General features: G+C 36.4%; 1 protein-coding gene across 1 annotated transcript; it reads right to left on the reverse strand.

Annotated features, from left to right (window-relative positions):
* Window positions 1-1177: 1177 nt before the first annotated feature.
* LOC107778986 (ribosome-recycling factor, chloroplastic) lies at window positions 1178-7430 on the reverse strand. The gene is made up of 11 exons (XM_016599315.2): window positions 7163-7430; window positions 6966-7077; window positions 6411-6480; window positions 6226-6321; window positions 5506-5603; window positions 5018-5129; window positions 3725-3766; window positions 3071-3127; window positions 2945-2995; window positions 2414-2470; window positions 1178-1612 (listed from the first exon to the last, which is right to left on the reverse strand). Exons 1-11 carry the CDS (start codon window positions 7245-7247, stop codon window positions 1595-1597), a joined length of 798 nt encoding a protein of 265 aa, XP_016454801.1. The 5' UTR covers window positions 7248-7430; the 3' UTR covers window positions 1178-1594.
* Between the last annotated feature and the right edge of the window lie 9134 nt (window positions 7431-16564).

Here is a 16564-nt window from a genome sequence, read left to right on the forward strand (position 1 = left end):
TTTTTCACACATGATCTTCAAAAGAATAGTGATATCAATGTGCAACAGATCCGTTCAAGTGATAATATGGCTTATCTGTTCACCAAATCTCTACCGACGTCAACCTTCAAGAAACTAGTGTACAAGATTGGGATGCGAAGGTTCAAGGATGTGAATTGATGCTCTCATCAGGGGGAGTTAATACGCGTTGTACTCTTTTTCCCTTACAAGGTTTTGTCCCACTGGGTTTTTCTTGCAAGGTTTTTAACGAGGCAACCAAAAGGCGTATTTCTAAACATGTGGACTCTTTTTCCTTCACTAGAATTTTTTTCCCATAGGGGTTTTTCCTAATAAGGTTTTAACGAGGTACATTATCTATGGACATCCAAGGGGGAGTGTTATAAGAAAAATCAAATTATGATGGATGTCTACTCTTCCTCCATGATCTTCTCAAATGCTTAATGACATATTCAATGACATATTTCTATGCTTAATGACATATTCAATGACATATTTTTCTTCACTTTTCATGCCTATATAAAGGCCTTGTAATAGATAAGAAAATACACACAATTGAAGAAGAAAATCTCTTCCTTCTCTCTATCTCCATTTCTTGTTCATATTTTACTAAATTGCTTTTATTTCATAACAACATGTCTTGTTCATGTTTTACTAAATTGCTTTTATTTTATAACAATAATATTATATTTTGGCAATCACTTATATTCAACAATATTATATAATGTAATAATTGAATGAGTGATATACAAGCAGACAGACAACTGAACTTAAAGGGGGAAGCTTAGATTCGCATAAGCAATTACTTAAAGACAACACAGACGGAATGACATCAAAAGGTAAGAAAAATCTTGATAAATCAATAATTTATTCACTTTTGAATGCTGACAACCAACGAGTGCTTCTGTTGCTCTATGAGTTCTTTGATTGAAAGTGTTTCGAAGATAATATTAAAAGACAAGGAATGGGAGTTGCCAAGTGAAACGGTTTGAAGTATGTTACTTTGTTGTCCATTATATCAAACAATATAAGGGGTTTACAAGAATACGTCTGGCAGACAAGTAAATTAACTGGTAAACATACACTTATGTATATGCATAGAGAGGCTCACAAAGCGAATGCACTACCCGGACTTAGAAAACTTGCAAAAACTATTGGCTTCACCATCGACAATGGCGTATTCCTTCTCAAAAGAGTATATATATACACATTAATGAACAAGATGTCACAACTTTAGTCAAACAAATAGACAATAGAGCCTTCCAAAATAAAGAGAAAGAAGAGCAACGACAGTATATCTTTCACAATCAACAAGTACGTTCAACTCTGGATGCTATAGTTACAAAACCCAGCAGCCTCAACTTGAAGATGGGTGCTCAAATCAGGTTGTTACAAACATATTAACTTCTTTAAGCAATACTTTCCAGTAACAACAGATTCAAACAAAATTAACTGGGACCATTCCAGTTCCTGAGTGCTCTTTACGTCATTTCCACAGAAAAACAAAGACATGTTACAAGCCTATGCACCAGATGAACCTTCCAAGAAAAATTTCGTTATTGCACCAACTCCATGTACACATTGCACGGAACTGTAGTCAAACTGTCAGCAGTTCCTGAGAGTAAAAAGTAGATGTGTTCGATAAAAATTCCACTAACCCTCATTGGATAAATAGATTGGAAGCATAAGCGAGTCAAAAGGTAAAGCATGGCAAACTAGTGAGCAGCCAAACCTCACGAGGAAGTGGAAAACAATGGAGAGATAATGAACTACGATCATACTACCTATGGGGTACGACTGAGTTGGGTTAAGGGTAAATGGGAGGGGAAAGCAGCTTCAGCTGCAGCTATGGAATATAAATTGAAACAATTAGAATATAATATTGCCACTCCATAGAACCCTTTCTCAAAAGATGACCAACTTTGCCCTATTTATTGGTGAGCAAAAGGAAGATTGCTAGACAACACAAATCTAGAAAGTTCGAAAAAATATGAATGGTAAAAGGCTTCTTCAGGGCGTGCACGCATGAAATTAATGGTTCCATCTGATTAAAGGATTGCCTGTAAACAGCCACAACATGAAACTAGACTCACTTCCTGTTATTCAGAACATAGAAGCCACAACGTGAAACTAGACTCACTTCCTGTTATTCAGAACATAGTCAATGTGCATAGAGAAACATACAGTATATGAAAGGGCCTAGTGAAGCAGAAAAGTTGCAGAGAAACATGGTATGGTAAAAGGATGGGGAAGAAAATATTTCTTTAGTGCCCCTATCAGAACTTAACTGTTGCTACTCAGTTTTTCTGCTAGTTTATTACTTATTAGAAAAAGTTCCCAGGGAATTTGGAGTCTACTCATATTTTTGTGCATATTTAATCTCAAAAGACCATGTGAGTATTCTTGATTAACATACCTTCTCCTTCTGCTTGAAGACGGTATCAATCTTCTTCATATATTCATCTGTGACTTTCTGCATAGAAGCAGGAAGAATGTCATAAGAAGCAAGACTTCAGGTTGTTCTGTAGTGATATTTATTAGTCATTGGAGGTATTTCCTTCAGTGGGTTTGAGAAATTAGAGCAGAAGTAGGTATTACGAGAAACCCAGAAAACAATTTTAGTTCCTCTCATCCATTAGAATCCAAGGCGTCGAAACAACCAAGTAGTAATTTACAGTTTAAAATTACGATTTATGAGACAATTTTCTTTTTTTAGTTCCAAGTCACGATTTTATTACCATTGCAATGCAAAAGATACAATTTGAAGGAGGGTATAGCCTGGCCTTCTATATGGATTGAGAATTTGACACAGCAAATTCATACAAAATGAGTACATAATTGGTGGGATTATCTCCACACCAACATGCCAAATGGTAATAAACAATTATGGATAATCACTTTCTGTTTCTGAATTCTTGTGCCATGAACACCAAACTTTGTTAGGTACCTGTAAATCACCAGATAAGTCCTTCACATTGTCTTCAGAAAGCTTTTTCTCCTGAAAAAAGGCAAGATTCCTCAATATCTAACATCCGAAAGATAAGGACCATAAGTTGCCAAGAGCTCAACAAACCTTCTCAAGCTTTTCATAAGCTTTTAAGGCATCTCTTCTTATATTCCTTAAAGCTACCTGCAAATGTTTCATAAGAAAGAGCTAGCAGTATCCAGTGGACTTGATTAATAGGCAATATAAACACACTACCTCCTCCATCCCTAAACAAATGAAAGAGTCATAGTGGGTGAAGCTATCTAAGCTTTAAATTGATATAGGACATTTTAGATTAGAATAACAGCACTACATTCAACACATTATTAAAATTGAAAGGCTAGTTAAGTTGTTTAGGAAATCCATGTACAGAGAGAAGTTGTTTGAATTTCCATCGTAATTGTGTATCACAAATTGGGATAGAGAATATGAAGTACTTTGTGTATGTCATACACTGACTGCAACCATATTTCAGTCTATTGAGCAGTTTAACACCAAGTTTACTGCTTGCTACCATAAGGACCATGGATAGGGTACCTCTAAAAGAACCAGAGTAAAGGTATAACTATACCACAGTCGTGATCAATTGTAAATCCGAAACATCAAGTTCACCAAAGGACAAATTGGAGTTATTTCTGATAGTAGATCCCACTACATTATGAATAGAGGATATTTTCTTTTAAAAGCAGAAAAGAAAATAGAAAGGAGTTACAGCATGCTTCTAAAATAGATAAAACTTACCTTTCCTTCCTCTGCCTGTTTAGAAACAATTTTGGATAGCTCCTACATAAAATGAAGAAAAATAAGAAAAGTAAAAGTGCAAACTCAAATAGAAATTGAATGTACTGAACTATTCACATATTTGGAATGGAGTTGTTAGGAACAAGGTGGGTATTGCCTCGGTGGAGGACAAAGTGCGGGAATCGAGGCTGAGATGGTTCAGGCACGTGCAGAGGAGAGACATAAATGCCATGGTCAAGAGGTGTGAAAGGTCACATATTTACCAAATCATAAGCATTGAGAAAGCCCGAAGGGAAGCCTTGGTTTAACCAATAAAATTGTTGCCATGTGACCAGGAGATCACGGGTTCAAGCCGTGGAAACAGTCTCTTGCAGAAATACAGGGTAATACTGCGTACAATAAACCCTTATGGTCTGGCGCTTCCCTGGACCCCGCGCATAGCGGGAGCTTAGTGCACCGGGCTGCCCTTTTTTTTTAACATTGAGAAAACCCACGGGGTGAAGTAGACTTAAGTTGGAATTAGATCAAAAGTTGTAACTACATTTTTTCATAAAAACATGCTATTGTAAGACATAAACTTTTGATTTATCATAATCAAAAAGGAATTCTCAATCAAATAACAGAATGGCTGCCGGTCAATTTGGCAGCAAGACATTCTGTACCCTAAGTGTACGCCAATCACATAGCTTGAATAGCAAAGAGTCACCTCTAGTTGGGATATGGTGCAATTCAAGTTTGCTAGTCCTCTAATTAAAACAAGGTCACTCCCAACCAGTTATTAAACCTAGATATCCAGTCATTTTAGATAAACTGCATAGTGAAGCTAGTGCCCCTAATGTTCTTGTTTCCGTATGACCTATAAGACTGTAAAATCACCAGTCATCTACTCCTCCGAAAATAAACAAGTCAATAATACTAGATGATGTCACATACACCACAAGAATAAAGGAAACAAAAAACTTTCAGAAAATTAATGACAACAATACAAGATATTAATACAGAGCAGATGAAGAGATATGCACTGAAATGCAAGTACCTTGTCTGTAATTAGTGGCTACACTAATGAGAACATGAAATTGGGATTTAAAATTACCAGAAACAATAGACAAATATTTTCCCAAGATACAGGACGAGAAAGCATGACTTAACCGAAAACTGGGTTAATAAATTGGAGATAATATCTATCCAACCCATACCATATGGGGTTACATCATAAATGGCTACAGTTAAATTCAAGCTCAAAGTTGGCATCTAAAAGAAACAAATTTGACTGAGCACGGGAAAACTTAATACCTTCCTCCTGTCAGATGTCAACTGGGGTACAGACATTCTTATTACTTCTCCATCATTATTTGGTGTCATACCAAGATCAGAGCTGACAATAGCCTTCTCTATAGCTTTTAAACTGAAAATTAAGTCAAAAAGTAAAGCTGAGTGCAGAGCAAATACATGCATTGGTTGATCAAAATGGTTCTACGAAATCTCTCACGAGGACACTTTCATTAGCCTAAAGCTTAAAAATGAAAACAACTTCTATGACTTGTTATCATGTAAATTATACAAGAAAAACAGTATACAAAGGCAATGAGTCTGATGAAGTTGACGTCCTATTGTTTGATACATCCAAATTCCAGAACTCACTCTTTTGCTCACCCTATTTCAAAATGCATCTAAGAATCTACAAGTAGTATTGATATCAAGAAAGCAAGAGATAATGGTCACACATCCAAAGTATTAGCCGAGGTAATTTTCTTTTTTTCCAATTGTTTCAGAAGTTCAACCTGGATTTGTCATAGGGCTGCACCAAGATAGAACTTGAATCAGGAGTGCTTATTTGCGCTATGCTTTTCAAGCTGACTGGAGTTCCATAGTAATCCACCTTGTATCAGCAATTAAAATGAAAAAAAAAAAAGAAAAGTTGTACTTAGACATCTTGCATATAAGAAACAAAGCGATATATTTTACCACTGGAATTTAATTACCCAAGAAGCATATTAGTCACTGCCTACCATATCTCAGACAACACATTTCTACAACCAGATAACTACTATGAAGTATGAATACATGAGAAATACTAAGGAAATATTAGGGGATTGCAGTGAAGTAATGAGAAAGGTGCAGCAGCCTCTAAGCAAGAACATGTATATATCACTCAAAAGTCATAATACACCAGAGGGGAAGGGACATGGTACAATTGACAAAGAAAAAACAAAAGGAACTGTTACTCTAGGCAGACCTGAAGAAAATTTTACAGGAAAACATGTCGGTTAACAAATTTGCAGAATGCCATAAGCTGCATAACGTCAATGTGGCACCTACAATAACATGAATTTCAATTCATTTATAAATTATAAATTTGTTGATAGGATTTCAATGGTTTTGTAAGCCCTCCATTATGTTCTACGGATTCAAATATGATGGTTATCAATAATTTGTCATGTTAATCATAAGCAACGAAGCATAATGTCATCTGAAAAAAAAGTTAACTACAAACGTCTTACCTCAATTTTATCTAGCATAGCTGGGCTAGCTCGTCCCGTCCTTATAGAGTTGAAATTTGACCTAACATTGTCAATTGTCTTTTCCATCCTTTCTTTCTGAAGTAAAATACAAGGGTTATATGAAAAGGATAAATAAACGAGTTGCCATACCTTTTCATAATTAAAACGAAAATCACTATACTCACCACATCTTTCTCAATCGCAGCTTTTTCCGCTTCTATTTGTTCGATGGTTGCACACCTCACAGTTCCTCTTCTAAAAAATCAAGCCCAAGTTATGTACATGGAGATTCAACAACAGGGGCGGACTTAGTGTACTAGTTACGGTTTCATCCAAACCCCGTAACTTTGACTCAGACCGTACATATGTGTTAAAAGATCCACTAAATAGGTACAAATAATAGATTTCTGATCCAGTAAATCAAATGGGCTGCCGTAGAATTTCGAACACAAACCCATAAAGTTCAAATTCGCATCTGGTCAACACGGAAAATAAATGCAAGCAACAGCAAGACAACAACAACAAAAATTGTTACTAATACACCTAAATCCCGAACTAGTTGGAGTAGTCTATATAACTCCTCAATATACATTCCACTCAATATGGACCCGTTGCATTCCAATATTCAATTAGAAAATTAAGGGTGTCTAGTAGATACTTCACTTTTTCAACTGACATACAAAAAATAGAAAGTAAAAGAAAAGTAACGGCACAACACAAGAGTATAGAATTGGACTTGCCTCTTTACCCAAGATAGCTTAACAGGCTGCAAGCTCCTTGCTCCGACACGTAAGCTCACATAGTTCGCAGACGCCGTCAAAGAAACCACATTACCAGAAGTGCGAAAATCATCTGCAAGGTGTTTGTTGAAATGCTACAACCGGCGTGTCATAGAGAAAGACAAGAGGAAAAGGAATAGTACGTAGTAGATAGATACCTTGAAAGAAAAGGAGGGGTTTGGGAGGATTGGGCTTTTGGTACAGCGAACGGACTGGAGTTGCAGGCGAGAATGCTATCGTCATTGTGGAACGCACAGAGAAACAATCTTTCTTCTTTTGATTGTCTTTTGGAGTGAAACTTCAGCACAAACTTTTGGATAACTAGGATAAGAGTTCTTTCCTTTCCTTTTCTTTTTCTTCTTTTTTGAAGTCTTTTCTTCTTCTTCTTCTTTCTTTTTTTTTTTTTGTTGAGAAAATGACAAAGCTAGTCTCTTATGTTTTTTTATTCCCTTATATTTGGGGTTAATTTAATAAAATAATTCGTCTAATATGCACCCAATCAGTTTTAGTCCTTGGTTTATGGAAACTAAGCATTTTTTCTATCTTTGTTATGTTTGTAATACGTAACAATCGTTATTCTAACAAAATTGACTTGTGAGAAGCACGTGAGCTACTTAAATTTTAAATTGAAGAGAATCTTATGAACATGTTTTATTTTTTCTATCTTTGTTGTGTTTATAGTACATAATAATGGTTATTCTAATAAAATTGACTTGTAAGAAACATGTGTGCGACTTAAATTTTAAACGGAAGAGAATCTTATTGCTAATATAATAATTTCTTTAGAATGATAAGATTTCAACAACAAAAGGTGCTATCAAGGGTTCAAAGGAGATATTTATGTTGATCCTTTGGTTTCATATATTGACGGTCAAAGGGAGTAAATGGTGTATTAAATTAGCTTAAACAAGATTTTTCTTAAGATACAAATTGGGGGAAATGAATCCCTAGAAGTTTGTCCCGACGATTTTCTTCACTTTAAACGTCTCTCTTACTTCTCTTCATCAAAGACAACACCATCATGTGTTTTGATAATAATAAAGACCAAAAATATTTAATTTTAATAAATATAAATGACTAAAACTGCCCATAGTATGTTTAAAGGATCATCTTAAACTACCCCAAACATAAGGGAATATTTTTATCATTTTCTTGTTTCTTTTAAGTTCTTACATTTTAGTTTGTTATTCTCTTTCTTATGTTTTTTCTCTCTTTTCAATTTTGAATAATGGCGAGTACGCACACGATAAAGAACAATCAAATTTCAGTAGTATAAAAGCAACTTTTAGGTAAATTCAAAATTCTTTCACTTAGGACTTGGCTGATTGTTGAGGCGAAACAAATACTAGCAAAAAAGGGTTCAAAAATAAAGATGAAGGCTCAAAGCATTAACAGGGTTGGGTGATACCGTGCGTAGATATCGAAATTTTAATGGATCAAGCCTATATGAAATTTAGGCTAAATCCTAAATTCAAGACTCTACTCTTGAAATTCTAGGAGTCTATTAGGGTTGCTTGGAAGCTACTCTAGCAAAAACCTAACTTGGAGGCTACTCTACCCAAATCTTAGGTCACTCCTATAAAAAGGGTTACATGTTTCCTTAAAAATGGCATCTAAAAAATAAAGATCATCTCGAATATCCCATAAACTCACGGCATACTCACAAAAAGATCAAGATGTGGCCGGATAATTCTTGATAATCAAATACTTCAAGAAGATCCGCAACACACTTTCATGGATATCAGATACATCCAAGAATGTCTATATCATCCTATATTCCAGAAACACGCTGCTCTAGCCCTCGAATCACGGAGATAATCAGGAAAGAAAAATCAAGGAGAAACATAATTGTACTCACAATTGATTGATAGAATTACTTTATTCCTTTGTGATTGCAGTTATTTTTCGTGTGTCGAAAATTCGTTCCAAATACCGTGAAACTAAAATAGATGTTCATTCTTTAAATCCTAAAATGAACTACATTTATATAATCTTTAAAAGTTTGGAGAATCTCAAACAGGCTCACGTAACATAGTAGTTAAAGTTCTGTAATTCTGAAATACGAAATTAAGAAGTGTTATAAAAAGAAGAAGAAAAACACGGTAAAAAAATTTTCTCACTAAAATATTTAACATGATTAACAGTTGATAAAATGTATCACAACACATAACTCAGCGTTGTAGTCGAATTGTGTGTTTGCTATGTATATATGCTTGTTTGTTCTTTTTTGCAGTGCAATAAAATTACCTAACTCAAGAAATTAGAATTCAAGATCTCAAAACTATTAGTATGTCATTTTAGCAGACCTTGATCACTAATTAGTCTCAATGCATAAGCATGCCATTTAAACATACAAAAATTTAATTACTAAATAGAACATATATTATATGAGCTAGCTTTTGAATATTTGAATCAGGGAAAAAGTATCGAATTAGACTCAAGTTATACATAGTTTATATACACAAATACAATATGCTAAATATAGCAAATTTAGGCTAGCTTCTTTTTTGTCAAAAGTGTTTTTTTTTGTGTGTGGTGAAATCTGTTTTTTTTTTCTTTCCAAAGTTAAGGTGTTTGGCCAAGCTTTTAGCAAGTAAAAAGTATATTTGAGTAGAAGCGGAAAAAAATAGTTTCTCTCCAATTTTTTGAAAATCATTTTTGAGAAAAATACACTTAAAAATACTTTTTAAAAGCTTGACCAAACACAAATTACTATTCAAAAGTGCTTTTCAAATTAACTAATCAAACACAAATCGGTTCTCACTGAAAGTACTTTTCTTAAAATCACTTTTTAAAATAAGCTGATATTAGAAGTTGAACCAAACAAGCTATTAAACTCATTAGGTAAGCAGTTGACTAATGTTTTAGCTTAATGCATATTACTTTGACGGAGGAAAAAACAGTTGATTGTAATCATACCGATCGAATTATAAAAGAAATTTTGAATATTTTTTTCTTTCAAAAATCTATTTTGAAAAAAAATTGTTACCCAAAATCAATTTAGGAGTGTATTGGTGGAAAAAAGGGATGGCACGTGGACCAACAGCGAGGTGACAAGTGGCGCTTATAATTGGGCCGATAAAGAAAGACAAAAAGTTACGGAAAAAATGCCTATGGTGTTTTATCAGAGAAGGCACCGGATCTGACATCTTGAATAGAGGAAATAGGTACGAGATGTATGAAGACCATAAAAGAGGAAGATTCATGAATCGGTTGTAAATATGGAAGGAGAATCAATATTAGCTTTGACCATAAAAATTATTTTTGAGTTAAACAAATTGGTTCCGTAACCGGGAATCTGATAATCTATTAACTTTCCCAATGTCATTTTTTAGCAACAAAACATATCTACTGCTTACGAAATTGATCAAATAAATCAACAAGGCGGAACTCTACCATATCACACACTCATAGCTACTCCACAACATTCACAAGAAAGTTCACCTGAAAGGTCTGCTACTCGCATTGATGGGCAATAAGCAGGTGAACAAGCTAACGAGCAAGATACTTTGAAACAGTTGATTGCACAACACGTGAATGAAGCACTGCGGGCTTTTGCGAGTCGATTGCCCAACGTTGTGCAAACTCCTCCACTAGTACATACCACCTTGGAAAACCCGCGTTCAGGGCTTGACAATTCTGGAAGTGAAGAAATATCAAACGAATCCAGAGATGGAGGATCAGGTACACCTAATAATTCTAATTTACAAAGTTTAGTACTAACTTTGCAGAAATAACTCAAGGAGCAAAACGAGTGTATAGAGCAAATACCTGGCATGTCTCCAGTAATCAAGGGTGCGAATAATGACAAATATTCGTAACAGCCCTGGAAGCCAAGTGCGACCTTTACCAATTCCCAAAAGGTTAAAAATGTCTGATATCCCTAAATATGATGGGACATCCGACCCACGAGATCAAGTTACTGCATTCACCACAGGGGTCAAAGGCAATGATTTAACCAAGCAAAAAATTAAATTAGTCTTGGTCAAAAAGTTTGGCGAAACTCTCACGAAAGGGGCGTTAACATGGTACTCACTCTTACCTGAAAACTCTATTGACTCTTTTGATGAGCTTGCATATTCATTTATAAAAGCACATTTGGGGGCAAAAAAAATAGAAAAAATGATGGAATATATCAACGTGAGAGAATGATGTTGCCACAAGTACCTGATAACTGGGCGGCTTTGGCAAGTAATTTGAATGAGAAAAGTTCAGAAGCCACGAGGAGGTTGAAAGAGAGTTTGTGGGAGTTTACTGCAACTACTTGGAACGATGTATACAATCGATACAACACGAAGTTGCGAATAGAAGAAGACATGGTTACTCAACCAAGGGTAGAAGAAAGGCCAAGATCTAGACGTTCAAAAATGGAAAAAATGACTGGTAAGAACAGGTACGAGCCCTACATGGGACTCGCAGGATGAGATTCCCGATCTAAACAAGAAAATGCACGGTTTGATTCAAGATCAAGACAAAAGGAGACGAGTTCCTCTTTCCGATTCAAAAGGGAACATAATACATGAGGCAATGATTCAAACTCTCATGCAAAAATAGGAGATTACAATTTCAACATCAGTACATCCGAATTTGTGGTTGTTCGGATAGGAATGGGCGACAAGGTACGATGGCCGAAATAAATGAAGTCAGATCCTGGCAAAAGGGATCAGGAATTTCGGTGCGAGTTTCACAACGATCATGTCTATAGAACATCAGATTGCAGGCTCTTATAGGGGGAAGTTGAATATCTACTGAAGCAAGGCTATCTCACTGATCCGCTCAGTAAGAAAGAAAAACAATCTTACATGAAAAACAGGCAAGAACCACCAAATTTCCCATCTCCAAAAAGAACGGTAAACGTCATAACCGGGGAAGAAGAAGTTAATGGGGTAACGTACATGTAACGACCCGACCGGTCGTTTTGAGCTCTAGCGCATCGTTCGGCAGTTTGAGGCTATGAGCAGCTTCACTTTAGGTATTATGACTTGTGCATGTGGTCGGAATTGAATTTCGGGAAGTTCGGAGTTGAATTGAAAAGAAAATTCTCATTTCGAAAGCCTTAAGTTGAAAGAATTGACTAAGTTAGGATTTTAGAGTGAACGGCCTCGAAATCGGGATTTGAAGGTTCCACAGGTTTGTATGATAATTTTGGACTTAGGCGTATGTTCGGATCGGGTTTTGGATGCCCCGGGAGCGTTTCGGCACCTATTGTGGAAGTTAGCATTTTGGAAGAATTTCATAAATTTAGGTTGAAGTGCATTTCAATGTTATCGATGTCCGTTTGGGATTCCGAGTCTGGAATAGCTCTGTATGGTGATTCTGGTATTGGGAGCGCGTCCGGAAGTGGATTCGGAGGTCCGTAGGTCATTTTGGAGTCATTTGGCTAAAGTTATAAATTTGAAGGGTTTTGAGAAGTTTGACCAGAAGTGAACTTTTTGATATCGGGGTCGGAATCCGATTCCGAAAGTTGGAGTAGGTCTGTAATATCAAATGTGACTTATGTGCAAAATTTGAGGTCCATCGGACGTGATTTGATAGGTTTTGGCATCGAATGTAGAAGTTGAAATTCTAAATTTCAGTAAGCCCGACGTTATTTTGATGTGATTTGAAGGCTCGACTAAGTTTGTAACGTATTTCGGGATGTGTATATTTGGTTGAGGTCCCGAGGGCCTCGGGTGGATTCCGGAAGGTTAACAGATAGAATTTGAAATTTGAAGAAGGGCTGAAGCTGCTGAGCTTCTGGTGTAATCGCACCTGCGTGAGGAGGGCCGCAGGTGCGGGAAAAGGACTTGCAGAAGCGGATTTTGCTGGGGGAGGCATGGACCGCAGATGCGGTCAAGATCCGCAGAAGCGGGACCGCACCTGCACGCGTGGAGCTGCAGATGCGGAGTTGAGGGGTCTGGTAAAAGACCACAGAAGCGGTAGTTGGGCCGCACCAGCGGAACCGCAGAAGCAGTCAAGTGACCGCAGGTGCGGAAGTCGGAGCTGGGCAGTGTCTTCTTTAAAACGAAGGTGTGGCTCAATCTCATTTCATTTCGCCCATGGGAGCCGCTTTTGGAGCACATTGGAGTGCCATCTTCATCGATCATAATAGGGTAAGTACCTTCTTCACAATTTTGAGTTAAATACATGAGTTTATATGGATTTGGACATGGGAATTAGTAGAAATTAGGGCTTTGGTGGAAAAATCTAGAATCTTGTATATTTGGATTTTGACCACGAATTTTGGACATGGAATTGAGAATAAATTATATATTTGAGTCTGTGATGTCATGGGCAGAGTTTATCTTTAAAAATTTTTAGAATTCGGGCACATGGGCCCGAGGGTGATTTTTATCGACTTTTCGATCGGGGTTAAAAATTGTTGTAAATTTTGGAGCACGTTTTCTAATCTTTAGGGAAATTCTTGGGTTTTCTTATTTCTAACAAGGGTATTGAAGTAAATCACGCGCAGATCAAAGCAATTGAGGAAATACCTGATGTACTCACGAGCAAAAAAGAGGTACAAAGATTAATAGGTAGAGTAGTAGCTCTGGGAAGGTTTATATCCAAATCTTCAGAAAAATATTTTAAATACTTTTCAATATTGAAAAAGCAAAATCAATTTGAATGGAATAATGAATGTCAACAAGCTCTGAAGGATTTAAAGTCATATTTATCAAAACCGCCCCTGTTAGCAAAGCCAAGAGACGAGGAAAGATTGCTCATTTACCTTGCTGTGTCAGAAGTGTCGGTAAGCCCTGTACTGGTACGTGAAGACAAAGGTAAGCAGCCTCCGGTCTATTATGTTAATAAATCCTTATTAGATGCCGAGACATGGTATCCATATTTAGAGGAACTTGCATTAGCTTTAATTATGGTATCAAGGAAGTTACGACCTTATTTTCAATGTCATCCCATTTCTGTTATAACTGCTTTTTCACTAAGGAATATATTACACAAACAAGAATTGTCAGAAATATTAGTTAAATGATCTATAGAGCTTAGTGAATATGATATTATATATCAGCCTAGAACTGCTATAAAGTCTCAGGTACTAGCGGATTTCGTAGCAGATTTTAGCTCGAACCTGATTCCAGAAGCAGAAAAAGAGCTGCGAGTGTTCACTGGAGCTAATCCGAGGACTTGGACCTTGTTTACTGACGGTTCTTCAAATGTTAAAGGAGCAGGTTTAGGAATTAATTTAATTTCACCTTCAGAAGAAGTCATAAGGCAGGCAATAAAGTGTTATCTAATTACTAACAATGAGTCAGAGTATGAAGCTGTGATTGCAGGTTTGGAGCTCACGAGAGAGCTTGGTATTGAACAAATCATAATCAAAAGCGACTCGCAACTGGTAGTAAACCAAATGCAAGGAACTTATGTGGAAAGAGAGACACGAATGTAGCAATACCTAGAAAAGGTATGGGAATTACTGAGGCATATCCAGACTTGAAAAGCTGTACAAATATCTAGGGAGAAAAACGCAGAAGCAGATGCATTAGCAAATCTGGCATCTGTGGCTGATGCGTCAAATGCAGAAAATACAGTTGTGGTACACTTGTTTTATTCAGCCCTCGACCAAACTAAGAATGAGGTAAACTTCAATAATTTAACTTCGGATTGGAGAAACGAGTTTGTGAACTTTTTGTAGCAAGGAATGTTGCCCGATGATAAAAATAAATCTCGATTGCTACAATTGAAAGCAATTTATATCGCAAAATATTTGGAAGACCTTTTAGCACAGTGCCTTGGACCTTCACAAACAGAATATGTAATGAGAGAAGTACATGAGGGGCAGTGATGTAATCATGGCGGGGAAAGATCGTTGATAAAATCGCTAATAAGAGCAGGATACTATTGGCCAAAAATGGAAGATGAAGCAGAAAATTTCGTAACAAGATGTGTACGCAAATAATATGCATCGACCAACAGAATTGCTACATTTAGTCATATCACCTTGGCCATTCAGGAAATGGCGAATAGATATCGTAGGTCCACTGTCTCAAGCTAAAGGAAAGGTACGGTTTTTGTTAATTCTAACGGATTATTTTCCAAAATGGGTAGAAGAAGATGCCTTTAAAAAGGTACGAGAAAAGGAAGTTATGGACTTCATTTGGAGAAGCATAATATGTCGATTTAGAGTCCCAAAGGAAATCATTTATGATAATGGGCCAATTCGTATGTGCGAAAGTTACTGATTTTTCAAAAGTTAGAAGATTAAAAGAATTACTTCGGCACCTTATCACCTCGTAGCTAATAGTCAAGTTGAGTCGACAAATAAGGTCATCATCAACAACCTAAAGAAGCGATTGGAAGAATCAAAAGGAGTAGTCAGAAGTACTATCGGGGGTATTATGGGTTTACCGAACTACGACAAAGATAAGCACGGGAGAACCCCATTCTTGCTTGTATATGGGACTGAGACTTTAATTCCAGTAGAGATAGGGGAACCGAGCACAAGATACACGCATACAAATGAAGCGTCAAATGAAGAAGAACTTTGTATAAACTTAGATTTGACAGAAGATAGAAGAGAGGCAACATGGACTCGGATGGCGGCTCAAAAATAGATGATTGAATGGTACTACAACATGAAGGAGAACCTAAGGTATTTCAAAATTTGGGACTTTGTCCTCAAAAAAGTGTTTCGATCAACACAAGCAGAAAATGCAGGAAAGTTGAGTCCAAATTGGGTAGGCCCATATAGAGTTAAAGGCATTGCTGGAAAAGGAGCATACGAGTTGGAAACTATGGACGGCAAGGTGTTACCATCCTATTGGAATGCAGTCCATTTGAAGAAGTATTACTTCTGAAGAAGTTAATACCCATGGTCAGGTATCCTAGAATTTCATTTTTTACGTTGTTCATTTAAGTTTTACTAACTATTGTAGACAATAGGCAAAAAGCTAGCCCGTACAAAATGATGACATTAGACCCGAAAGACACGCAGAATATTTAATTATTTTCGGTCTAGGTTACAACAATTCTGATGGCAAGGGTTAAGCAGTCATCATCTAAAAAGTTACCTCTGAGTCCCGTGTGTGTTTCTTTTTTTAGGGAAATGACCAAAGTATGCAGTTGATCCAGTGTTCAAGACCTCATGCTTCAATGCTCCAAAACTGGGGGGACTATGCATATGGAAGAGTACACAAGAAAATAAGATGTACACCACAAAAGCATAACTTAGCCAAAGGCAAAACTTGGAATAAAATGTCAAATTTTCAAAGTGTTCAAGCTCGCAGAAAGAATGGGCAGTAAAGAGTTGAAGAACCTACAGAAAACTCCCATGAAAATTTAGGTTAAGGCCATAGATTTAATCACGGAAAAATGTACATGTACTTGTAAACCTGCTATAAAGAAAGCAGTTATGAAAATGTTGTACATGAATATTTATTTGAAAGTTCAAAAATAAAAACTTCTTCAAATTACTTCATATTTCATATCTTTACATCAATATGAAGATGAGACGCCATCATAATTAGTGTTGTTAATATAAAAGGTCCATTTTTTAATATAAAAAAATTGTGCATACTAAAAACGTGGTCTATTAAAGCATTTTTGAATGCAAGTATAAGCTCGAG

The sequence above is a fragment of the Nicotiana tabacum genome, chromosome 19 (genome assembly GCF_000715075.1).
Source record: "Nicotiana tabacum cultivar K326 chromosome 19, ASM71507v2, whole genome shotgun sequence".
Classification (NCBI taxonomy): domain Eukaryota; kingdom Viridiplantae; phylum Streptophyta; class Magnoliopsida; order Solanales; family Solanaceae; genus Nicotiana; species Nicotiana tabacum.